The sequence below is a fragment of the Castanea sativa genome, chromosome 1 (assembly GCF_040712315.1).
Source record: "Castanea sativa cultivar Marrone di Chiusa Pesio chromosome 1, ASM4071231v1".
Classification (NCBI taxonomy): Eukaryota; Viridiplantae; Streptophyta; class Magnoliopsida; order Fagales; family Fagaceae; genus Castanea; species Castanea sativa.
Genome location: NC_134013.1, coordinates 82,754,060 through 82,777,143, shown reverse-complemented (window position 1 = coordinate 82,777,143; position 23,084 = coordinate 82,754,060). Strand labels below are relative to the sequence as shown.

At 35.1% G+C, this 23,084-nt stretch overlaps 2 protein-coding genes across 2 annotated transcripts; one reads left to right on the top strand and one right to left on the bottom strand.

The window, feature by feature from the left end:
* Positions 1-1,367: 1,367 nt before the first annotated feature.
* On the top strand, positions 1,368-4,989 carry LOC142615790 (heptahelical transmembrane protein 2). Its single transcript, XM_075788619.1, has 4 exons — positions 1,368-1,731; positions 1,882-1,974; positions 2,087-2,138; positions 4,091-4,989. Exons 1-4 carry the CDS (start codon positions 1,490-1,492, stop codon positions 4,766-4,768), a joined length of 1,065 nt encoding a protein of 354 aa, XP_075644734.1. The 5' UTR covers positions 1,368-1,489; the 3' UTR covers positions 4,769-4,989.
* A 151-nt stretch (positions 4,990-5,140) lies between these two features.
* Positions 5,141-22,022, bottom strand: LOC142615779 (protein REDUCED CHLOROPLAST COVERAGE 2). The gene is made up of 23 exons (XM_075788611.1): positions 21,371-22,022; positions 21,026-21,087; positions 20,736-20,828; positions 18,955-19,027; positions 17,862-18,188; positions 16,807-16,871; positions 16,532-16,663; positions 16,370-16,411; positions 15,765-16,289; positions 15,522-15,679; positions 14,765-15,287; positions 14,507-14,569; positions 14,319-14,420; positions 13,393-13,713; positions 13,208-13,300; positions 13,011-13,112; positions 12,799-12,903; positions 11,446-11,579; positions 10,337-10,520; positions 9,223-9,354; positions 9,022-9,134; positions 7,905-7,983; positions 5,141-7,768 (listed from the first exon to the last, which is right to left on the bottom strand). Exons 1-23 carry the CDS (start codon positions 21,438-21,440, stop codon positions 5,633-5,635), a joined length of 5,634 nt encoding a protein of 1,877 aa, XP_075644726.1. The 5' UTR covers positions 21,441-22,022; the 3' UTR covers positions 5,141-5,632.
* Positions 22,023-23,084: the final 1,062 nt, after the last annotated feature.

The following is a 23,084-nucleotide window of genomic DNA, read 5'->3' as shown; positions in this document are numbered from 1 at the left end:
CATGTTAACAATTGCGAATGAAGTAGATCCATTATTTTTCCACTGTGTATGTTTTAAATGCGATACAAACTATGTTTTTCCAACATTATCTAGGGTGTTTCCTTGAATGTAAAGGAAGTAAAGTACCATTCATTTCTAAACAATTGATTTATTCTTTTTTATGTCTTGGTACCTGAAACAAAGAAAAAAAAAATTGAAAAGAGAAATAAAGAAAATTTGGTGCTTTGAAAAGTAAGAAAAAAATGTTTGAATAAAATAGAATATAAAATAGAAAATTCGGAATATGGATTTTATGTCTCACATTATACTCCACCAATTACATTCTATTGTGTATTCTTTTTATTTTCCTTATAAAATAATTCAAATAAAAAAAAAATCAAACATATAGGTCACAATTTATGAAACATAAAGTAAAACACAAAATAAGACAAATGATTTGTATTTAACAATTAGATATCAATATTTTGAAGAAAAAAAAAACTAAAATAGAAAAAGATAAGGACAAAGTTTAGCTACAAAATTAGTTGTAACTTAAGGTTACAACTTTACTCAGTATCTTTTTATTAGAGGTGAATTTTGAGTTTTTGACAAATCCACCATTGGACTACATTTTCTGTATATATCCTCCATGCTTGTAAATTTCTAGAAAATTAAATATTAATAACTATATCATCAATAAATTGTTTAAATTACAAGTTTATGTAATTTAAAATTATGCATAAAATATAATCTTATAGATTATGTTATAAATAGTATCAGATTGACGCAAAATTTAATTAGCGTATTAAGAACGTAAAGAATATGAAATTTAACGGCTAAATTTTTGAAAAATATAGCAATGTTAATGATATTGAATAAAATTATAGCCTTAAGCTTTATCCAATTTTATAGCCAAACTTTGTCCAAATGATAAATACTTATTCTAAAATAAGAAAAACATTTTAGGAAATCCTAGATTAATTATATCCTTTCCTATCTACTAGTCACCAAATTTATTCTCTCACCTTCCGCCAAATTTGAATTTCCCAACGGAACAGAATTAACAAAATTATTTAAAACCGAACAGCATATATAATAGTAAAATACGCTACACTCAACTCAACTAAATACGTGTCAAAGCATAATTAGCCCAACAATAAATATCTAAAGCTATTTTCACTGCAACTTTTTTACTTTATCATATTCTACCCAATAATATAAAGAAACGTAGCCGAGCTCAAAAAGTAATTCGCATACTAACTCTTACTCTATCCCAACCCAAAAGAAAAATGTAAAAACGCTGAGAAGCTTCACGGTTTTAATGTAGTAGCTTTTATTTAATTGGCTCACACCGATCCTCGCTGTGTATAAATAGAAAGGGCTCAGAAATTGGAGGAAATGATCAATCAGAACCTCTCGGGACTCGGACCTGACAGATCTGCCGGAGAGTTCAGATCCGGCGGATTTTTCGCCGGAGAACAAAATCTCGAGGAAAGCTACGGCGACGGCGATGAGTATCGTTCGCCGGAAAAGCGCGAGGAGTCCGAACCGAGCCGGCTCGGAAACTCAACAGGAGACGAAGACGGCGACGAAGAGGCAGAGATTCGAGCGGCGATTGGTGAAGTACGAGGAGTTGCCGGAATATCTGAGAGACAATGAGTACATATTGGACTATTACCGGTGCGAGTGGCCGCTCAAAGACGCGTTCCTCAGCGTCTTCGCCTGGCACAACGAAACCCTCAACGTATGGACGTACGTGAGACCGATTCTCAACCCTTTTTCACCTTATTATACTAGCTTCATCGCACGCGCTATACACGTTATAAATATTATTATTTTTAGCTTCATCGCACGCGTTACGCATTATTCAATATTAAATTATTGAATATTGTGGATGTGCAGGCATTTAGGGGGTTTTGTGATGTTCGTGGGATTCACGGTGATGATCTGGATGGAGATGGTGGAGCTCGGAGGTGTGCTCGCAAGTTGGCCTAGGTAACCAAAAAATATATAAATAAATAAAAAGACATGGTTGTCACTTTGAATTTTTTACTTTTGAAATTTTATTTAGATCAACTTGTTGATCACGTTGTTTTTGTGGGACCAGGGTTGCAGTTAAAGGAGTACCGTTGACGAATGTGTCTGACAATATATTTCCGGTCAGTTCATTTTCCAATTCCAACACTCTTATTAATCGCTTTATTCCCCAATTTTTTTTTCTTTTTAAGGTCCTTCACATACAACTTAGTGGTGTTGCTCCGTTGTTTAATTCTATTCCATTGTATTCTATTTTTCTGGTAATTTTTTGTTATTGGTAATATATTTTTTAGATGGTGTAAAACTATACCTTATCAACATGGTATTAGTCGCACTCTTCGTGGACGGATTCACACTAAGCCAAAGAGAGGTCTTGGCTAATTCAATTGAGCTCATGAAAAATAAAACCTATCTCTTCTCTATAAAATAGCTCAAATATTTACGTATCAACGTAAACAATCACATTTTACAAGTCACTGGGTTTTTAATATGTCCAAATCATTTCAAACGACTTTTCTTTATTAGGGTCATCTTTTACATTTAAGTGGATTTTTTTTTAAGAATTGAAATTTTTACTTTTGAAACAAAATGATAACCGACCAGGGTTGAATTTGAACAAGGGCACTTTAGTTCTTTTTCTCTTTTTTTTTTTTTTCCTTTTTTCTTTTATTGGGTCTACAAATGCGAAGGACAGGTGAGTTGACACCACTCACCATCATGCGAGAAAGATTCTCTCTCAGAGGAAAGCTAAATTAAAAGCTTGGTTAAAAAGTGGGGCCATGCCATGTGATATTGACCGATACAAATATCTGTATCATTTTTTATGTTATTATAGCCATTTATTTCTGAATTTTTATTTTTAATTTTTTATATAAACTAAGTGAAATTAAAATTTAAAAAAAAAAAAATTAAATACATAAAATTTTATAATTTTTTTTTTGAAAAACATAAAATATTATAATAAATAAAGCATAGAACTATAAAATGAAAGTACAAAAATTGGTACGCGTACTTTTATTCACATTGATGTCATGCTTGGTTGCTACGTATTATTTTTTTGACTATAGTGATAACTGATACGAAAAGAATGGCTATCCAAAGCCGAGAACCGAGTGCTGTGGCTGTACTTTCGCTTCAGATTTTGTCCATCACGTGACTTACCAACAACATTTAAGTAACGCTTTAAATTTAATTTTTAATTCATGACCTTAATACATACAAGGAGAACAAAACCCAAGAAATTTCTCACTTCTCATAGCTCCTAAAAGTTCACCTGGGTTTTATTTTCTAGAACCACCTAGAGAGGTGGTTGAGGAGTGGGTTTTGAGGACACAGAAAAAGTAAAGAGAGAGGGAGCCGCAGAGGAGAGGAGAGAAGGAGAGGGTGTGCGGGTTTAGTGTGTGCTAATTATTAAAATGAAAAAAAAAAGTATCAAATGTGGGTGAGATATATTAAAATAAAGAGTGTGATAATTTTTTAGAAAAAAAGTTTATCTAGTATTTGTTTTTTTTGGAATTTTTCTAAATTACAATTTTAATCTTATTTTTTATTTTTAAAAAATAAGAATTATCAAATTAGATTTTGAGTATTTTTGACATTTTTTTAAGCCATAACTAACTTTCTAGATTCTCTTAATAAATAGAAGATAAATTAATTATTGGTGTAGATATAATTTAAATCCAAATTCTTTGTTTAAGGACAATAAATTTTATCAATTGAGCTATTTATGGTTAATTTAGTGTCAGTTTATAAGTTTTTTAGTTTTTTTTTTTTATATTATGTATAATTTTTATATTAAGATGGATAATTTTTACTTTTTTTTTTTATATTAATTGTCTTTGGATTAAAATGATATTTCTTCCTCTATAACCATAAACAAGTAGGAAGTAGTGAAGCAAGAGACCAGTGTTTCAAGACACGTGTATGAACATATTCTTATCTTAAAGATGAATTTAGGACCCTATTTTTTTTTTTTTAATCATAATTTTTTTAATTTTCATTATGTGATATCTTTATTTAGCGTAACCAATCTGAAGGATATCTTATGCCTATTCTTATTGATTCTTATTTGCAGGACTCGCATTTGAGACACATTACAGAGTCATCTGTGTTCCATTTAAACAAAGAAGACAACTCTGAGTTTATTCCTAGATGGCCTTTGTTTGTTTTCTTAGCCGGAGCTATGGGCTGCTTGGTTTGTAGCTCCCTCTCCCACCTCCTCGCTTGCCACTCAAAACGCTTCAACCTTTTCTTCTGGCGCCTAGATTATGCAGGGATTTCCCTTATGATAGTCTGTTCCTTCTTCTCTCCCATTTACTATATCTTCTATTGCAACCCCTATTGGAGTTTCTTCTATCTTACCTCCATTTCAGTACTAGGGGTTCTTGCTATCATTTCCCTTCTCTCCCCTGCTCTCTCCACTTCTCGTTTCCGTTCCTTCAGGGCTTCCCTATTCTCCACCATTGGCTTCTCAGGAGTAATTCCGGCAGTTCATGCTGTTGTTCTCCACTGGGGGCATCCACATATAATTGTTGCACTAGGGTATGAGCTTGCTATGGCTCTTATGTATGCTGTAGGAGCCGGGTTCTATGTTAGTAGGATACCCGAGCGATGGAAGCCTGGTGCATTCGATATTGCAGGGCATAGCCACCAGATTTTCCATGTGTTTGTTGTTCTAGCAGCAATTGCACACAGTGCTGCCACACTAGTTGTTTTGGATTTTCGCCAGCAATCACCAACCTGCGTGTATTAGCCATTCAACTATTAGTCAGAGATTGACAGTAGTGATGGCATTTTCTTAGCCCCAGTTTGTCTGTTGTTGCTCTTGTTTGTTCAACTAGCATTGTAAAATTACGAAGAAGTTCCCTGCAAATGTATTGTAAAAGGAGTGCAGTTCATGTTGTAATTCTGTTGAACAAAAAACTATTATCATTCCCACTAATGCATTTCGTAGCACCAGATTTGTATGTTGTTTATCCTAAACTTGTTTAAACTGTAAGGCTATAAAACCATCTCAAACACATGATCTTTCTGTCATTGGGGCTGGTCATTTTGCAGCGGAACTTGTTATGCAGGATTTTGGACAATGCCAATTGACAAATGTAAAAGAGAAAATCTAAAAACAGGCAAGAAAACTGAAGTTTATTGTTGTAGATTGTCCGTGCATGCAGTCATCAGTCCTAAGAGTATGTCCTGGGAAGCATAAATAGTCCAAAGTTTATTTCTGTTTTCATAAGGCAACTAACAAAAATTACAGCAGGGAAAAAAAGAAAAAGAAAAGGATGAAATGAACAAATATAAGGAGATTTAAGCCGTTGACTAACTACTCAGTAGGTCCTTCCACGGTTGTTGTGTTTCTTTGGCTTACCCACTTATTAACTCGACTCAAAATTTAATATTCTCCTTCCTCATCACTTCAAATTCAAACTGTACGAGTGTATTCACAATACCTGGGCTTGCAGTCAATTATCTCGTAGATTAGCAGAAAATGAACTTCCGCAGTCATTACCTGGCCTTCTGTAATTCACTGTACCTTACATTTATGTTGTCTCACAGACATACAGCACTACGCTGTGAACAAATTAGATGTGTCCAAAAAGGAATTCAAGATCCTTCTTCAACTCGTGACCTCAACAACCTCAGATTCACTGTCACTGTAATCTCCCCAACATTTGGTTTGTTTTTCCTCAATCACTGCAACACTGCAAGTTTCTGTTGCCACAACAGTGTCACCAGCAACTGGGACTGTATCTGTAGTTTTCTCTACAATTTCAGGATGACTATTCTCATTGTCTGCAGCTTCATCTTCTTGCACTTTCGGCTCAATCGGCTGCTTTTCATGTGCAACATCTGTAGGGGACTCAGCAGTACTGACCTCCACTGGAGCTTCATTTTTGTTTTCAACAGTGGTGTCAACATTTGCAACTGTTGGTGACTCTAAAGAATTGACTGGAGATGCTAGAAACCCATTTTGAGTCACTGGAATACCACCATTCAGTGATGCTGGATATCCATTTGGTGACACCAGAACACCATTTGGGGATATGGGAAAACCATTTGGTGAAACTGGAATACCATTTGGAGAAGCCAAATAACCATTTGGAGATACAGGATAGCCATTGGGAAGCCAAGGATGGCCAGGTACAAACTCAGCTGCATGTGGGTTCATCATTGTAGGAGGGCTAAATTGATTCCCATCTCCAGTATTTTCACCATTGTGGAAGCTAGCTTTATTACGTGGAACCCGATTTCCGGATCTGTTATAGCCACCAGATAGCCGTGGACCATATGGAACCCTCGCTGTTGCTGACTGATGGGGTGATCTACGGACAGGAATGACTGGAATTATTGGAGGAATATTAATTGGTGGGGGCAGAATTCCTCCATGATCTTTAAAGCCTGGAACAGGAACTGAGCCAAAGACAGGAATTGTGGATGGATTAAATGGAGGTGCAGCAGCAGATAGTTTCTTGGCCGTCTCCTTTCCAGTTTCTGCTTCATCTTGTTTTTCACTTATGCCACCATCAGATAAATCATGCTGATTTTCATCTCCCTCCGCCACCTTTTCTTTAGAAATGGAAGCATATTTATCAGGCAAAACAGTAATCTTTTCAATTAAAGCAGATCCTGAATCAGTGGAAGTTGCTTGGCAACCGTCTTGCACAACTGTTTCCAACACTTCACTTCTCAAAGAACTAGTGTTTGAATCTACCGAGGTATCAGGATTCTCAACTTTAAGAACTACAACATTTCCTGTTTCTGCTTCATTGTCTTTAACAGCATCACTCTTTAATTCTACCTTATCACCTTTCACTACCATATCTTGAGAACCATTCTTTACAACCTTGAGGGGTTTTGTAGCCGCGGAGACCTTGACTTTTGTTTCTTGCTTTTCTTCTTCATTGATGGCGCTTTTTGATTCCTCCTTAGAAACCTGGAGTTGTTTCTCTGCTTTGGGGTTTTCAACTGTTTCTTCCTCCACATCCTTTACTTTTGTCACTTCACCACGAGTGACCTCTGTCACAGCTGCCTCCTGGCTAACCTGTGGATTTTGTTCATTGGGAACATTTCCTTTTGGCAACTGTTCCACCACTGCCTTCACAATTGTTCCAGGTGGAGCCAAAGCAACTTCTTTGTAGGAGAAAAGTTTTCCAGCTGCCTGAACACTGATTGAACTTGCCACATGAGCAGCCTTAGCAGCTTGACTAGTGGAAGCTGGGGTAGCAGGGGCTGACTTTGGGTTAGCGATTTTCTCTGCAACAGCCGTTGAGGGGCTAGAATTATTTAACTTAGGGCTGAAGCTTGCACTCTTAACAAACTTTTTCATAACAGGAGGAGCAGGTCCACTTGAAGCAACAGGCTCATTTTGGGTTGCCCTTGGGGATGCGAAATTAGTGGACTTTCCACGGTATCTTGATGAAGGGGGTAAATTCATAAAGTTTGTATTTAGTTTTGCTAGGCTTGGCCTCTTTGAACTAGACTTGCGAGCTGTAGGTGAGCGACCTTTTGGAACAGCTTCTTGCCATCCTTCATCAGATGTGTCATCTTGTGCCACATCATCATTTTTATTTAGTATCAATTGATCAGAAAGACTTGAATCAGGTTTGTCATCTCTAGGTTCTGCAAACTGAGATTCAGATTTGTTTTCTTTATCACTTGCATTTTCTGCAGAGGGATGACTAGGCGACAAAATTTCATCCTTTTGATATTCATCTGATACTGTTTCCCCATTCTGGTCCAGTTTGCCTTTAACCTGTATGATAATGAGAAATCATATTATTTTGGTAATGAGAAAGAAGATGAGAAGACATAAAAGAAAACTAGGGTTTTTTTTTTTTTTTTGATAAATACATAAAAGAAAACTAGGCTTAAGCTAGAAGCTTTTTGACCTTGGCACGAGCTTTCCTTTGGGCATCTCTTGCTCTCATATCTGCATCTGGGGTTATATAATCCAGAAGGTCCGATACACTGATCCAAGAAGGGTATATATTATTATTTTAATAAGTAAATAATCATTTTATTAAGAAGAGAAATCTATAGTACACAGGAAGTATAAGAAGTGAAGATATTGAATACAGTTGTTAATCAGCTGAATTAACTCATTTTTTTGAGAGACATATAATTGATGGAATTACGATTTTTTTTGTAGGAGAGGGTATCAAATATATAGGAGGCGGCCGAATTTCTTCTTATTTATCCTATATATTAATATGTTATTAATTTTAAATTTCTTTTATAAATTTATAAAATAACTTAATAAGGTATTCTCTTTATCCTTTATTCCTTTGAATATTTCTAACTTTGAAATTTCTTGATTCCCATTAATTTTTTTACAGTGTTAAAAATTGATTAAAAAAAATGTGGTCACATAACTCAATTGCAAATTTGATTTGATCAAATTTCAAACAGTCTGTGTAGGGACTAACTTTGAAACATTTCAATTCATACATAAAAATCTGTCAATAGGTTTCTAATCACATAAACAATGATGATGACAACGACCACCACCAGCAGAAAGAGAAGAACAGTATGGCCAAAATCATGCATTAATGAACTGCTGGAACCCTTTCAAACAAAATTATTAATAAAGTTTGACTGACCAATCATACATTAAGTGTGACCAGGGGCAGAGCTAGTAAGGAGCTATGTTCCCTCCCCACACCCCCCCAAAAAAAAAAAAAAAGAGTCAGCAATTTCTGGCTCTGCCTCTGAGTGTGACTACTGAATCAGCACATAATCTTGGTAAAAGATCTCCATTAACTTATCATTTAAGCAATGAATTCCATCTACAAGGATGCAAAACCTTGGAACACATAATGAGCAGATTGAATGCATATATATATATATATATATATATATATATATATATATATATATATATATATATATATATATATTTTAAGTGACCAGTTTAATCCTTTTGGCCCTTTACCATCAGATGAAAGACAATCAGTTCAACAATATGGATTAAAGCAAAGGCACAATTATTTGGTTTGTAATTATTACCTTAAATGACCTTTGCTGGAGATTGAGGCATCTGGTTTTGGGGTACCATGGCGTGCAGCTTCTTGCTGCTCCAGAGCCTTGGACTCAAAGTACTCGAGCCATGCAGCCGCATCCTACATAAGTTCATTGAATACAAGTATGAGGAACGCTAATTACTACATAGAATGAGAGGCAATCATCATATGCCAAACATAATCCTACCTGTGTTCGTAGATCCTCAGATCCAAGTTTGGCCTGCAGTATCTGTAGGGTAGTTTGTTCATGCTGAACACTTAAGGAGTATGCCTCCATCAAAGAGAGAGCAATTGCTATTGCATGATAACTGGCAGCAGTCTGAACAAGAGAGAATTATTGTTAAACATGGAAGGACACAAGTAATTAACAATGTTTCCAACTCAATTATACCCATATAGTCCTAAGTTCAAAGTATTAGGAATATAATGGAAGGGCCTAATTGACTATCATCAAATCCTTTTAAATATAACTGCTCTTATAAAAATCTTTAAATATTTAACATATTTTAGGTCCAAAATTATTAATACTTTCAAATAATGGATTGGTTGGTTGTGATTGTTTAGGATCTTTGATTCTGCAGTTGAGAGCCTCAAGAGGAAATTTCAAATCAGTGAATGTAATCACAGCTAGTTAGGTCAGTCCCAATTTTCATGATGATAAATATATTTTTTGATAATATAGTGAACCTTGACCCACCCTAACTTTACCCATTCTAACCATACTACCAAATTCATCTTGCCCATTTTGTTTTAGATTTAATTGCTTAGCACTTCAAAGAAAGTCTAAAAGTCAGTGAAGAAAATTAGACTGAATAAAATATAAAGAAGTTTAGTTGGTACAGCACACCAATGAATTATTTAACTGCTTGAGTGCAATAAGCTTCCCAAAATTTTTATTTTCCCTTATTATTTTTTCTTTTTGTTTGAATTAATTTATGACATGGAATATTTGAATAAAAGGAGTAGAACATTGCCTATTGAACGGTTTTTTTTTCCCCTGTGTAACCCTTTTTCTTGGTGAGTATTTTCCTCTGCAAAGTGTTTGGATTTCAATGTTTTTTTTTAACAGGTACAAAACTTATATTCAACTTCAGATCATTGGTCACATACAGTTTCATCTTGTACATCTTAATGAGGCTTGTAGCATTACTCTACATTTCAGATCATTGGTCACATAAAAAATTTATGCTATTAGTAATTGTGTTATTTCAATAACATAATTACTAATAGTTGTAGTATTACTCTACAGATACCTACTTTCGTAATTTATACTTATGAGGAGAGAGAGAGAGAGAGAGAACCTGTATATGATCAGCCCCAAGTAATCTTTGGTTACATTTCAAGGCCTCATGGAGATACCTAAGGGCAACATGGACATTCCCCAAACCTTCTTCCATCATTGCTACATTGATATACGTCGCAGCAGTATTCGGATGAGAAGGCCCACATGTCAAGTGCAAGAGGTACAGAGCACGATTGACATACCTAGAATTAGGAAAAGATAGGAATAAGCTATTATCTTTTTTCTTAAGGACATTTCCTTGATGGAGAGCAAAAGATGAATTTAATTTAATTGTCATTCTATTCAATAAAACAATTTCATTCTATACTTGTATCTCCATGGGTTAGTTCTAATTGGTTCCATGGTACATCCTTTTTAGTTTTCAATTTTTTGCTGGGCAGCATGAGTTGAGTAGCATTAGGATATAGCACATTACATAGTTTTCATAATTCTCCTTGCTGATATAGTCTTAGGGACATGAATACTGTAATTTAAGAAATTTCGTGTTTCTTATGCAAGTTAAAATTCCTTGACTTTTTAAACTGTTAAATCAAGTTGACATTTTAGCCTCTCCCTAGACATATTTTAGTAACCTCAAACAACAGTGTTCACTTTTAACTTGTAAATGAGTTTTCGAAACCTCTAATTATATGATTGAAAGCTCTTCCAAAATATTATTCTCTTTTTAAAAAACTTCCTTGCAGATGACAACAAACTGAAATGGAACTGCTGGAACAAAGAAATTGATCGATACTTTGAATGCACATCATATAGTAAGCTCACTGAACAATTACAGAGCCATCATTTGATTGAACGGAGCACTATTTTATGATCTTTTTAGCTATGCAGGTGCGGTAATATATCTCACACAAAAACTTTTAACCTAAGAAATTGGGATCGAAGTACACTAGAGAGCATCTGATGGTAACAAATGGGAATAGCATAGAATAGCTTATTGTAGTTCCCAATATTTATGACCAAGGTGCCTCGTGCATATATTCAAATACCAGAGTGTGCAAAGATGTTCCTGATACTAGAAAGCAATGAAACAAAAAAAAAAAAGAATAGCCACCATAATATTAATTCATCTAGGAAGAATTTATTTTATTAGTAAATACGGAAGCATACTTCAAGGCCAACTCTGTATGCTGAAGCCGATAGTAGAAAACAGCAAGATCTCCATAGCTTTTCATGGTATCAGGGTGATCAAGTCCGAGCTCTCTCTCATTAATATCCAATGCTTTTTGCTGATAAATGGTTGCCTAAACCAGGAAGACGAGTTCAGTATATTAAATAAGTCTCAAGCTTGACATTACATGTCAAATAGAAATTATATATGGGAACATGCACAAAACATGTGCAAATCTTGAAGCAAAAAAAATATAGAGATTTATTTAGAATAAAACCGTTAGAATCCACAAATTGATTATTACTTTTTTTTTGTATAAGTTTTACTTCACAAACTTATTAGTATACACAAGGAGGAAAATCTCATACTTATTAGTACTTGGTGCATGCTTATGCATCTATATATATATTGGATAGGTAAAAAAAATTATCTTCCAGAAAACCTTGACAAAACCCTAGAAAGCACATGGAAATTGGCTACTTTTGGTTTTATAAGAACAAAATACGTTCTGAAGTCTGATTAGTCAAATACAAAGCAGAAGTGTTTCTTTCAAATTCCTATTGACAATCAGCATAGTAAAATCTCTGACACATATACTTTTGTATTATTCTACCTTTTTCTCTTTATTTGACCTTGAGCCAGTGTGCTTCCCTATCCTCTATATATATATATATATATAGAGCCAAGAAACAGCAGATGATATCCAAGCACAGCAGCTAAAACCAAAACACAGTACGCCTTACAAGCTGAGAAAAAACCAAGACATCACCACCCATCTAACCCCCTCAAGCCTCAAACCAAAACAAATCACCGAGAGCTTTCTAAAATAGTAAGAGAAATTCCCATAGTACAAAACAGGGTCCTCTTCAAAATAGGACACTTATTTTAATCTTATACAATGTAACATAAAATCAGAATATTTAAAATTTAAATAATGGGATTATTTTCCCTTTCTCTTTATTTGAACTTGGGCGTCTCTCCGTGCGCGTTTGTGTGTGTGTAAGATCTGAATAAATGTTTCTGAAGGTAATTTGGACCACTAGTATCATTTTTTACATACCAAGAGCTTAGAACTAGATTTAAATGAATTTTAGGAATGTCAAAAATCAAATTTTCGAAAAGAAGTAATATAAGGCCAAAAATGTTGGTAGGTTGGTAATTCTATCAAAATCTGTCACACATTCAGCATAAGTGCATTTGTCAATTAAAATTCACGTGGACCCAAATAATATTGAATACAATAAATCAAGATGCGAAGTGTTTCGTCATCTAGACAAGATACACATTGCCAGCGCACATCACTTGTCATGCAATTCATTCATATAGGTATGCATGTACTTTTAAGCATTTACCTGATTAAAATCCCCTGTATGGTAGAGAACCACAGCCAGAAGACTATATGCTCCAGCTGTCATTCGATGATAAGGACCGCAGACAGACACAAGTTTCGAGAGTGCCTTCAAAATTCAATTTTAAATAATATTTCAATTAATTGGAAATTTATTTAGGTAAAGAGAAGAAAGAAGATAGATAAATAAGACCAAAACGAGAATTTTTTCCATACCTTAGTGCCATAATTAACAGCGTCCTCCAATTTACCTTTATCCAGGGAAGTCTTGGATGATTCCAACAACGTTCGCCCATCAGCAGATGAACATGCAACATGCTGTGAGAAAGAGTCAACATTGTCAGAGTACTGCAAATAATCCTAAAGGGAATTACACATTCCAGTTTTTAGAGTAAATTAGTAATATATGTTACCTTATAGACAGGGACCATGCTAATGATATCTGATTTCCTAAAAGGTGATGTACTGTCCATATCATAGTCCCTAGGAACAAGCTCAAGTCCAACCTGACAAAAGATGACTCCCTCTAAAGCTGGAGGAAAAAATATATATGCATTTTCATGTAAGGTAGATAATAATGAGAATCTTTTTAATGAACCTTATGGCACAGCCCACGAAGAATGGAAAACTTTCTCAGATCCTGGGAGCTTTCATATTTCCAATGCCAAGAAAACCTTTTCAAAAGGAATGCTTCCACCCACTTCCATTTTATATTATCATCATTAGTAACATCCGCATCAGGGTCTTCAGGTGATGGTGTTCCTAACAATAAATTCAAACATGATGCTATTGATGCAGCCAAGTCAGCACCATTATCAACTGCTGCTACAACAGCCTGCAATATGTGCTTGTAGGCTCGAACAACCATCTCATGTATACAGAGTGATTGAACATGAGGAAGCTTATCTGCAAGTTCAACCTAGAGTAACAGAGGAAGATAAGCTTTGAGTCTCAGTCCTGCTATATATATTATTCTCTGGAACATGTCATCATGAGAGTAAGCAGAACTTCTTGTGCCAATGACTAAGGTGACTAGGTTGAGAAGAATTTCTATGGTGTCACATATTTATAAATAGGAGGGAAAGGAGGAAAACAATATATAACAACAGCTTTAAAACGTGGAGAGCAACAAATAAAGGCAACTAAATTTGCAGTAGCTTCAGTGATTTAAATCCTTTGAAATAAAAAATCTCCCAAAAGGAAGAAACCATACTGAGAACTTGAGACTTCAAACACCTCTTATCCAAAGTTATCTTTGGTAACAGCATATAGCAGCCTTCTCTGACATTTGTCTTTGTTTTTAGTGCACATTTGGTGGCATAGAGGAGTGGCATGTGTCAGTGAGGTGCAAACATTTGGTTTGAACGTAAGGTCTAAAGTAAAATAGGGCAATGTTTTCTTACCCCAAAAGCACCCAAAAAAGAAAAAAAGGAAGAAGAAAAGAAGCAGCAGTCCAATTATCATGAATGGTCAAAGTAGAAGTGATAGAAATTCAAAATAAAACTAATAAGATAAAGCAATTACCACGCGCCCTAAGGAACACATCTGCAAACCCCTGGTATGCATAAAATCTGTCAATGTCCTTCCATCAACCGGTGAAAGTTCAAGGGAACCAAAATCTGCCACCTAATAAAATTTTGAAGTCACACCCATCAAACATGTTTGTCAAACACCTCAGGGGTGAAGAATATTTTGATAATTTAGGAACTAACCAGCTTTGGAAGAGCTGTATCAGCATAGTATTTATGAGCCATTTCAATCAGCTCATCGGGCAACTGCAAATGGTAAAGGCATCACACCACAAATGATAAGAAAGGTTACATTAGATGAAGCAATAAGAAAAACTCCAATTATGTATGGAGAAGAATTCACAACACCAAAAACTTCAGCTCTTGGTTAAATGAGCTTCAAAACCTTTACAGATCAAATTGAATTAATTAGTTATTACCAGGAGAAAACAGCTGGCAAACCTTATGGTGAAGACCGGTCTCTGATTCTTTAAGGCGCAAATATGCTGGTTCAGGAAGCAGCTTTTTCCACATCATTTCCTTCTCCTCATCTTGTTTCTCCAATTCCTTCTGACTAATGTAATCTGATTTGTTGTTTATGTCAGGGTTGTTACTCATAGAGACTTCCTTCCCCAATTCAGTTTTGGTGCTTCTGACATCCGTTTTTCTCTTTATCTCCTTCAGCAGTCCACCTTGCTTTCCAAGGCCCTTTACAGCAGGCTCGGACTTAGCTTCTTCTGGTTTCTTAGACTCGGTTTTCCCTGAAGCCTGGTTTTGTAAATGTTGCACCCAACAAGCTCCAAGCTCCCATCTGATAGACCTGGTCTGTTTAGTGGGTTCTTCCTGCAACTTCTGCAAACTTCCTTCTAATATTTTCCGTACCAAAGACCTAGAAGCGCGTAAATTTTCAATATCTGAACTCTGAAATCGTTGGCCTGTACTAGATGATTGAGGCATAGGTGGCTTGTGTAATAGCATTCTCAAGCTGAAAGGTAATGCAGACAAAAAATTATATCAATAACTCATAATATCATCATGAAGCCAATGCACCATATGCCACCAACAAAGGCTGCTAAGTAAGTAACAGTGAGTATATAGAATACATAGTTTACTTGTGAACAAAGTAAGTTTCCCAAAAAAAATAAGTAGTTGATTGATACCATTCTCTGGTTCCACAATTACACAAATGAATATTAACCCTTTGTATAGATTGACTGACCTGTTGACATTCAAGGCATTGGCACCTCCGTCAGGCTGGTCCTCAATGTCAATGTCTTGTGGAATGGGATTCCCCTCCCAATTCACTTCGTCTGAAACTTTCACAACAGCTGTGTATCCACAATGTCTAACTACCACTACACTTAAAGTAGAAGTATCCTACAAGACCAAAAGATGACCTCAGCAACTAATACAACATGTTTAGACAAGTGACAACTTAATTTATTTTAATTCATTTACTGACATGAACAGTAGCGCTCTCATCAGCAGTTATGCCTTTTAGTAAATTTCTCTGAGCAAGCTTTTCCTGTGACATTCCCAGAACCTGACTCCCATCATTTTTGCAATCCAACTTTGTACTCGCATCAGGCACATCTCTTGTCAGCTTAATAATTAAATCTCCAACTCTTTCCTCATGCAAGATTGAAATGGCGGGATCATTTAAAGAGCATTTATTACTGTCCATGAGATGCTTAATTGCTGCAACAGCTTTAAGAACTGAAACGTCGACAAATAAACTGTGAAGCAGAAAGGCTTTCCTATCTCGAATCTGCCTCTCTTCTGCTGTTTTACAAGGCATCGCTGCCAGTATGGCAAACTCCTTTGCCCACTGCCTGCAATCATGCTTTCCATCTCTTCCCTGCCCACCCCCATTGCCTCCCCACTTATCGTCTTCGGTGGGAAGTGACGGGAAAACAGATGGATTATCAGCAACAACTGGAGGGACAACCCATGTGTTTGCCCGAAAACCATAAGGAAGATTGCCAAACTGAAATAAAACACGTGAATGTAAAATTATCTTCTTTGATTATTATCAAAGTGTCAAAGTACATAGTGATATATACATACTTTATTGTGCTCTGTGAAACCTTTCATAAGGCCTTTGTATGCCTGCAAGCAAAAGGATAGTTTGATGAGTACTCCGGTATTTGAACAGAACCAACACATGAATGATACAGACATGCACATACAGAAGAATTAAAGAAAAAGACAAAACAAATATAAACTTACAGCATCGAAAGCCCTGCTTATCTGTTGCAGCAGACCAACCAAAGAGTGACTGAGAAGAAGGCGTTTTCCAGCAGGGTAGAAACCATTTCTGGAAGCAACAATTGTCGTTGGCTTCCCACTGCAAACTCGAACCTTCACATTCACAATTACACATCACACCAACCAAATTCATGAATAAATTAACCACAGCCAATCAGTTAAGTGGATTAAAAGTATAGCCAGTTTCACAGCAATATAATCAAATAATGAAACAAAAGGGGGGTTGCGGTGCTCACATCAATTTGAAAGAAATCATCTTCTGTTTTATCTTCAAGGAAAGGACGAGTAGATCTCCGAATATCTGCAAAGAGAACCCAAGACAAATCAACAAACTAAACTCTAGGCAAAGTTTGAAAAGACAATCATGCTTTGCAAATTTCAGTTACTAAAGGACATAATTAAATCCATCAAAATTTTCAACAAAGAAATCAAAACAACCTCATTATTAGTTCTCGAAAACTGATGTGACTAATTAGTTGTCGAGCCATATTTTTTAAAAAAAATGGTAAACTACATATTTAGTTCCTAACCTTTACACCATATTTTAATTTTATCCTTAACCTTTCAATTGTGTCATTTTGGTCCCTAACCTTTTAGTGTCGTGTCAATTTTATCTCTGCCATTATATATTGGATGAAAATTGCTTACATAACAAACGGCCAAAATAAAATTTTAGTTTATCGTCACATCAATAGAAGCTAATTTTTTATTTTGACCATTCGACATGTAATTTTCATCCAAAAGATGATTGCAGAGACTAAATTGACACAGTACTAAAAGATTAGGGACTAAATTGACACAATTAAAATGTTAGACATCAAATTAAAATATGGTATATAAAATAGGGATCAAATATATAGTTTATACTAAAAAAAATTATTAGGCATTTAACTTCTTTGTTGAACCGGGAAGTTCAATATATATATATATATATATATATATATATATATATACTCCAATTGGAATGCATTAGTTTCTATGATATTGCCGAATGGAAAATGGATACACAGATCTTAACAGTCTAGTGGAAATCAATCAATTTCAACTTATCTAATTTCTCTTCAAAATATACAATGATTTTCATAGAGCCTATGATGATTTTTTTTTCCCTATATATATATTTTAAAAATTTTAATTATATTAAATGCTTTTTTCAGTTCACACAAAAACTGTACATAAAAAGTCACGGTTTAAGTATAGTATCAAAAACTTACTTAGATTGAGCTCACAGAGGCATTTCCACAAACAGTTAGTGCGCAAGAGAGAGAGAGAGAGAGAGAGAGCAACTAACAGTGGAGAGGCGGAGTGAGATGCGAGAAGGAGAAGAAGTCGTAGAACTCTCCGAGCCTCGGCGGCGGACACATCGACACGTCAGCTTTGTCGTTGGCATCGGGTGCCACGTGGAGTCCGGGACCCGGTTTCTTGTCGGCCGGCTTGGGAGCGGGATGGTCTCCGGCATTGTCTGAAGCTTCAGCGTCAGCCGGTCCAGGCTCTTTGGGCTGGGGTCGTGGCGCAGGTTTGGGCGAAGACGAGGAAGGAGTGCCGAAGAAGGTGGTGCAGGCCACAATGTCCAGGAGTCTCCGGATGTGAGCGATTGCTAACTCTTCCGTGTACTCCTCTGCCAAAATTTAAAGAAAATCGATTATTGCACACCAGTGTCTACGTTACAAAGCTACATAAAATCGATCTTGTTTCACTGAAATAGTAAAACACGGTTTTAAAAAATGTGTGTACGGAAACGCTAAAAAAAAATTTAGTAAGATATATATAGGTCTATGCTAAGTGTAAATGTGCATGTGTTTAAATAATCATTCTTGTTATTTAAATACTTAATACACATTTTCACAACACTTTTTTATACCCACATATTTTTACAATATTTAAACAACGTTATTAGGAATCTCTTGTCAAATAGGCCTTAAATTGCTAATTACGTTAATATCATCTAAAACTTAAAGTTAGTTTATTGAAAAATCTTCTAATAATTAGTTGACATTTGTTCAAGGAATTAACTGTATTTTAACCAAAAATATATATAGGTCTCGTTTAGATCATCTATTTTAAGAAATGTTTTATGAAAAAATTTTAAAAAATGTCAAAAAAGTTTCCAAGTGCTACATTAAATTACTTTTTTGTTCATTCATAACAATTAATAACAACCTGACATTTCAAATTTTTTGTGAAAGTGTTTTGAAAAGTGTGGGAAGCATAATACTTCTCTTTCCTAAACAATCTATTATTTTATTATTGCATGTCACAACAGCATACATGAGTAAAACCCTATTTGGCAGTGATCCAGTGAAGTAGGTGATAGGGATAAGATTGTGGTTTTGGGATTGAGAATAGATATGAACCGTTGGATTGGAGTACAAGAGGTGGGGTACCTTCAACGATGGTGAGATGGCAGGGTTTGAGCGAAAGGATGTCCACTGAATCTTTCAGACGTGGTCCTCGCACCTATTAAGACAAGCCACAAAAAAGAATTAGCCGTTTTCTGGTCGTTAATTTCGTTACTACTTTAGGACTGGTGGGTCACATCTAACTCTTTTTTTTTTCTTTTTCTTTTTTTGATTTCTTAAGAAAGAAAAACACACACACAAACGAAAGATGGAAAAAGAAAACATGAACGTTACAGTGAATAATCAAATCCAAGTGAATAATTCCATATCCTAATCCTATCAAAAACAAAACAACAAAAAGGAAATTTATTGTTGTGATGCATGTAAATATATGATGCACTTTATTCGTACCCACAACAATCACAAAAGCCAACAAGCAGAGAGAGAGAGAGAGAGAGAGAGCTCAAAACTGAAAAACCACATGACCCAATTCGGGGAAAGACGTAAATTGTAACTTGGGCATGGAATGGCCAGGCCCAATATCAATGGGTTGGCCATTTTTAACGTTAACTGAAAACTACATGACCTTAAAGCCCACGTTTACTCAAAAGCAACACACCAACGTGAGACCCACCTGCGTCTGCCCACTTTCTTTTATCTCCAATCAATTACTCTTCATAATATTTTTAAATATCTTTCATTCTATTATAATTATTGAATTATCCAAAAAAAAAATTACTCCAATAGGGGCTGAGCTTTCTTAGATCCAACTCAACTCGATCTAGTTTCTGTATTGGTTTCTTTTTTTTTATTCTATTTCATGGATGGGTAGGCAAATAGGTTCTCAAAGCCTAATTTTATAAAGTTATCAAACAACTAGAGCAGATTTTCTTTCCTTTTTTGACAATCGACAATATAATCCTACCCCTCTCTACTCTTAGGACCATTAGAATTTTGATTTATGAACCCCTCAAGTCTGTAAGGCTTAGAGAAGTACCACTCGCCTAACTCATAGACCAGTTAGAAGAAGAGGCACACTCGTATGGTCCCTTTATGTGTTGGTGCTTTCTGTTTTTAAGAAAGTCTAAATCTCCTTTTAAAAATGTAAAAAATTAAAAAGGTCCAAAGATATGTTATGTTATGACCTGGCCCAATAAGGTCATCCAATGGGTAAGGACAAAACTCTCCACAGTTCAAGACAAACAAATCCCCACTCTTCCTTATGTAACGGCGGAGTCTTTTTCTAGCTTTAAGACTAGCGAATGAAAGCTTTTATTTGGTCTTTTTTATCTCTAATTTTTGTGTGGTCTCAAACAAGCAAAAAACGCTTGCTAATTAATGCCTAGACGTTTCGCAATATTACACGCATAACTAACATCTTTAAGGATAAGCTTATATAGTTTTATCTTAAACGAAAAAAAAAAATACAGTTTTTTAAAATATCATTTTTTTAACATACAACTCTAATTTTATTCTATTATAAACAAAATTAATTACTAAAAATAAACATCTCCAAACATTTAGAGAGTCATAATTTTTTTTTTAATAAAAAGAATGAGGTTCTATAACAAATACACTAATTAAAAACTATAATTAATATAATCTTATATTTAAAAAAAAAAATATATATATATATATATATATTAAACTCGGGTCCACTGCCGCCTTGATTTTTTTTTTTTTGTACAAGATAGAATTTCTCCTCTAGTCTAATCTAAGTGTATATGTGTGAAGCTCCCTCTTAGAGACTTAAACTCTAACCCTAAAATGTGCCGTGGTTACCTTGAATTAACAAAGAAGAGAAGTACATTACTAATGAAGAGTACCTCGTGTGATAAGGAGAAGTTGGTTAAATGACATGTTTCGACATGGACACCTAAAAGTTTTCTCACGTCTAAGATCTTGTCCGTGGAGATTCCCTGCAAACCCAAAGAAATAAACACAAAAAAAATTAGAATAAAACCAAGAAAAATACGTATTAAATAAATAAATCTTATCTGACACGTGCTCGAACCTTATTGTGCACCTTGGATTAGCCTCTGCTCGTAATTAAGTGTTAAAAAATCGTACCAAGTACGTACATTATTGGAACACAAAAGTAGATGAACATTCATACCTTGAGCGTCACATGTGTGTCTTCTGGTATTTCAATGGTAATCTCAATTACATTTGGCAAAACTGGATATAAACATCAAAACTTTGTTATAAACAATGAAACCCAGTTCAAATTATAAAGTCTAACTTAACAATTTGGTTCTAGCTATTAGTTTGGCTCGAAATTTTGAGCTGAATTTCACTGGTAAGGAACATATATAGAAGACAAAACATTGCACTCCAAAATATGTTTGTGTTTTTCTCGTTTCCTTTGCCCAATTTTATTAGCAACCAACAGATAGTGGAGGGCAAAAGTAATATCCAATGAGAAAAGAAATAAGTTGAAAAGACTAAAAAGAGTGTACACCTTTCTCTTCCTTTTTCTTCTTCTCTGCCTTGGCTTTATGTGGTTTCGCCTTGCCTGTTTTGGGAGCCATTGCACATCAAACTATTGCCTGTTGAGTTGGTTTAATTCAAAGCTTTTTGGTTCAATTGGTTCTTGAACTAAAATAGCTATAACTTAGGATTGAATTTATAGAATAAAACAGATTCGTCAGCACACAACACAGGCTTTTGTAATTTCTTTCTCCTTCCAAAAGTTGAGAACTTTGTTCTTAAACTAACAAAAGCAAACAGTAGCTGGAGAGCTTAATATCATCAACAAGTGCTCCATTTGACTCCAAAACTAAGCATTAACAGATGCATATGTATATAAAAAAGTTGAAATTGCTAATAATAATTTTAATGGAATGAATGATAGAATGGAAAGAGTGGGAGTTGGGTTTGCTTTAGAAGGAGGTATTTTTAAATGGAAAAGATTTGGAAAGAGACAGAGTTGTAAAAGGGAGGGAACTGAATTGAAGAGGGAATAATGGTATTGTTGAGCATATTAAAGAAGCAAAGTAAAAGAGGTTGCTAGGGACAGAGAGTGAGGGTAAGAGGGTGAGAGTGTGAGAGAGAGGAAGATATAAGAGAGAGAGACAGAGAGAGAGAGAGAAGTGGATAGGATAAGCTAAGCCAAGTCCTTCCTATACAAACGTAGAGAGTATAACGCTAGCGATTTCGAGCCTCTCATTTTTTCTCCTTTCTCACCCAGTATCTCTCTCGCAAACTATCTTACAATCCTTATTTAGATCTGTAGCTTCTTTTTTTTCCTTTTTTTTTCTCTCTCTTATTTTTATTTTATGTATGAAAAAAGTTTTGCTACAACTTCTACTAAAAAATATTAATATGACTATATATTTTGAAAATATAACTATTGGTTTTATATTTTTTATGTTTTTAAAATGCATGTTAAATTTTGGGTTTATCAGATATTATTTATTGTTCAATTCATAATTTTTTTTCAAAGTATAATTTTATTCTACAAAATTTTGAAATTTAAACATTTGATTAATATCATAACTAATTGTAGGGTACATGAATTCCAATAAGATAATTGCGACATGTGACATACCCATGGCCGAGAAGGGCCATTATCACGCTAAGAAGGTCACGTCCTCGGGCAATAAGGTCACGTCAATAGCATGTCATCAGAGAAGGTCATACTGTAGATAAAGAGCTTTGGGAAAGGGGTTGACACTAACATGACTGAAGGGATGGTGGCTGCCATCACATTTAATGCATCCCACCAAACCTCTTGGCTGCATTTATGTGGAGAAAACCCCTGAATAGTGTTGTCTTGACTATCGCGACTCATAAGGGGTTTAGAGAAAGTGTCTGATGGGACAGACACTCAAGTGGTGGCCAAGATGATCAACAAATGGAGGGTTAAGCATCTAAGGGGAGATATATAATGTAAGGGACCCTTCGGGAACTGAGGGAGAGAAAATTGGAGAAGAAAATACTGTAGTAGCAAAAGTTGCAATAAGATCTGAAACTAAGAGAAATATAGGCTGAGATCATTCTCCTCAGACGTTGCCTAGAAGGGTTTCTTTCACTTAAGAGCTTGTTCTCTTTACTTTCTCACTATCTTTCATTCACTATGTGTATTCGTGGATCCATTGAAGCCTAATTTTTAAGCTTACTTTCTACAAATTCATTATACATGGCTCTTTGGGACTGAATCCATTTATTCTTGG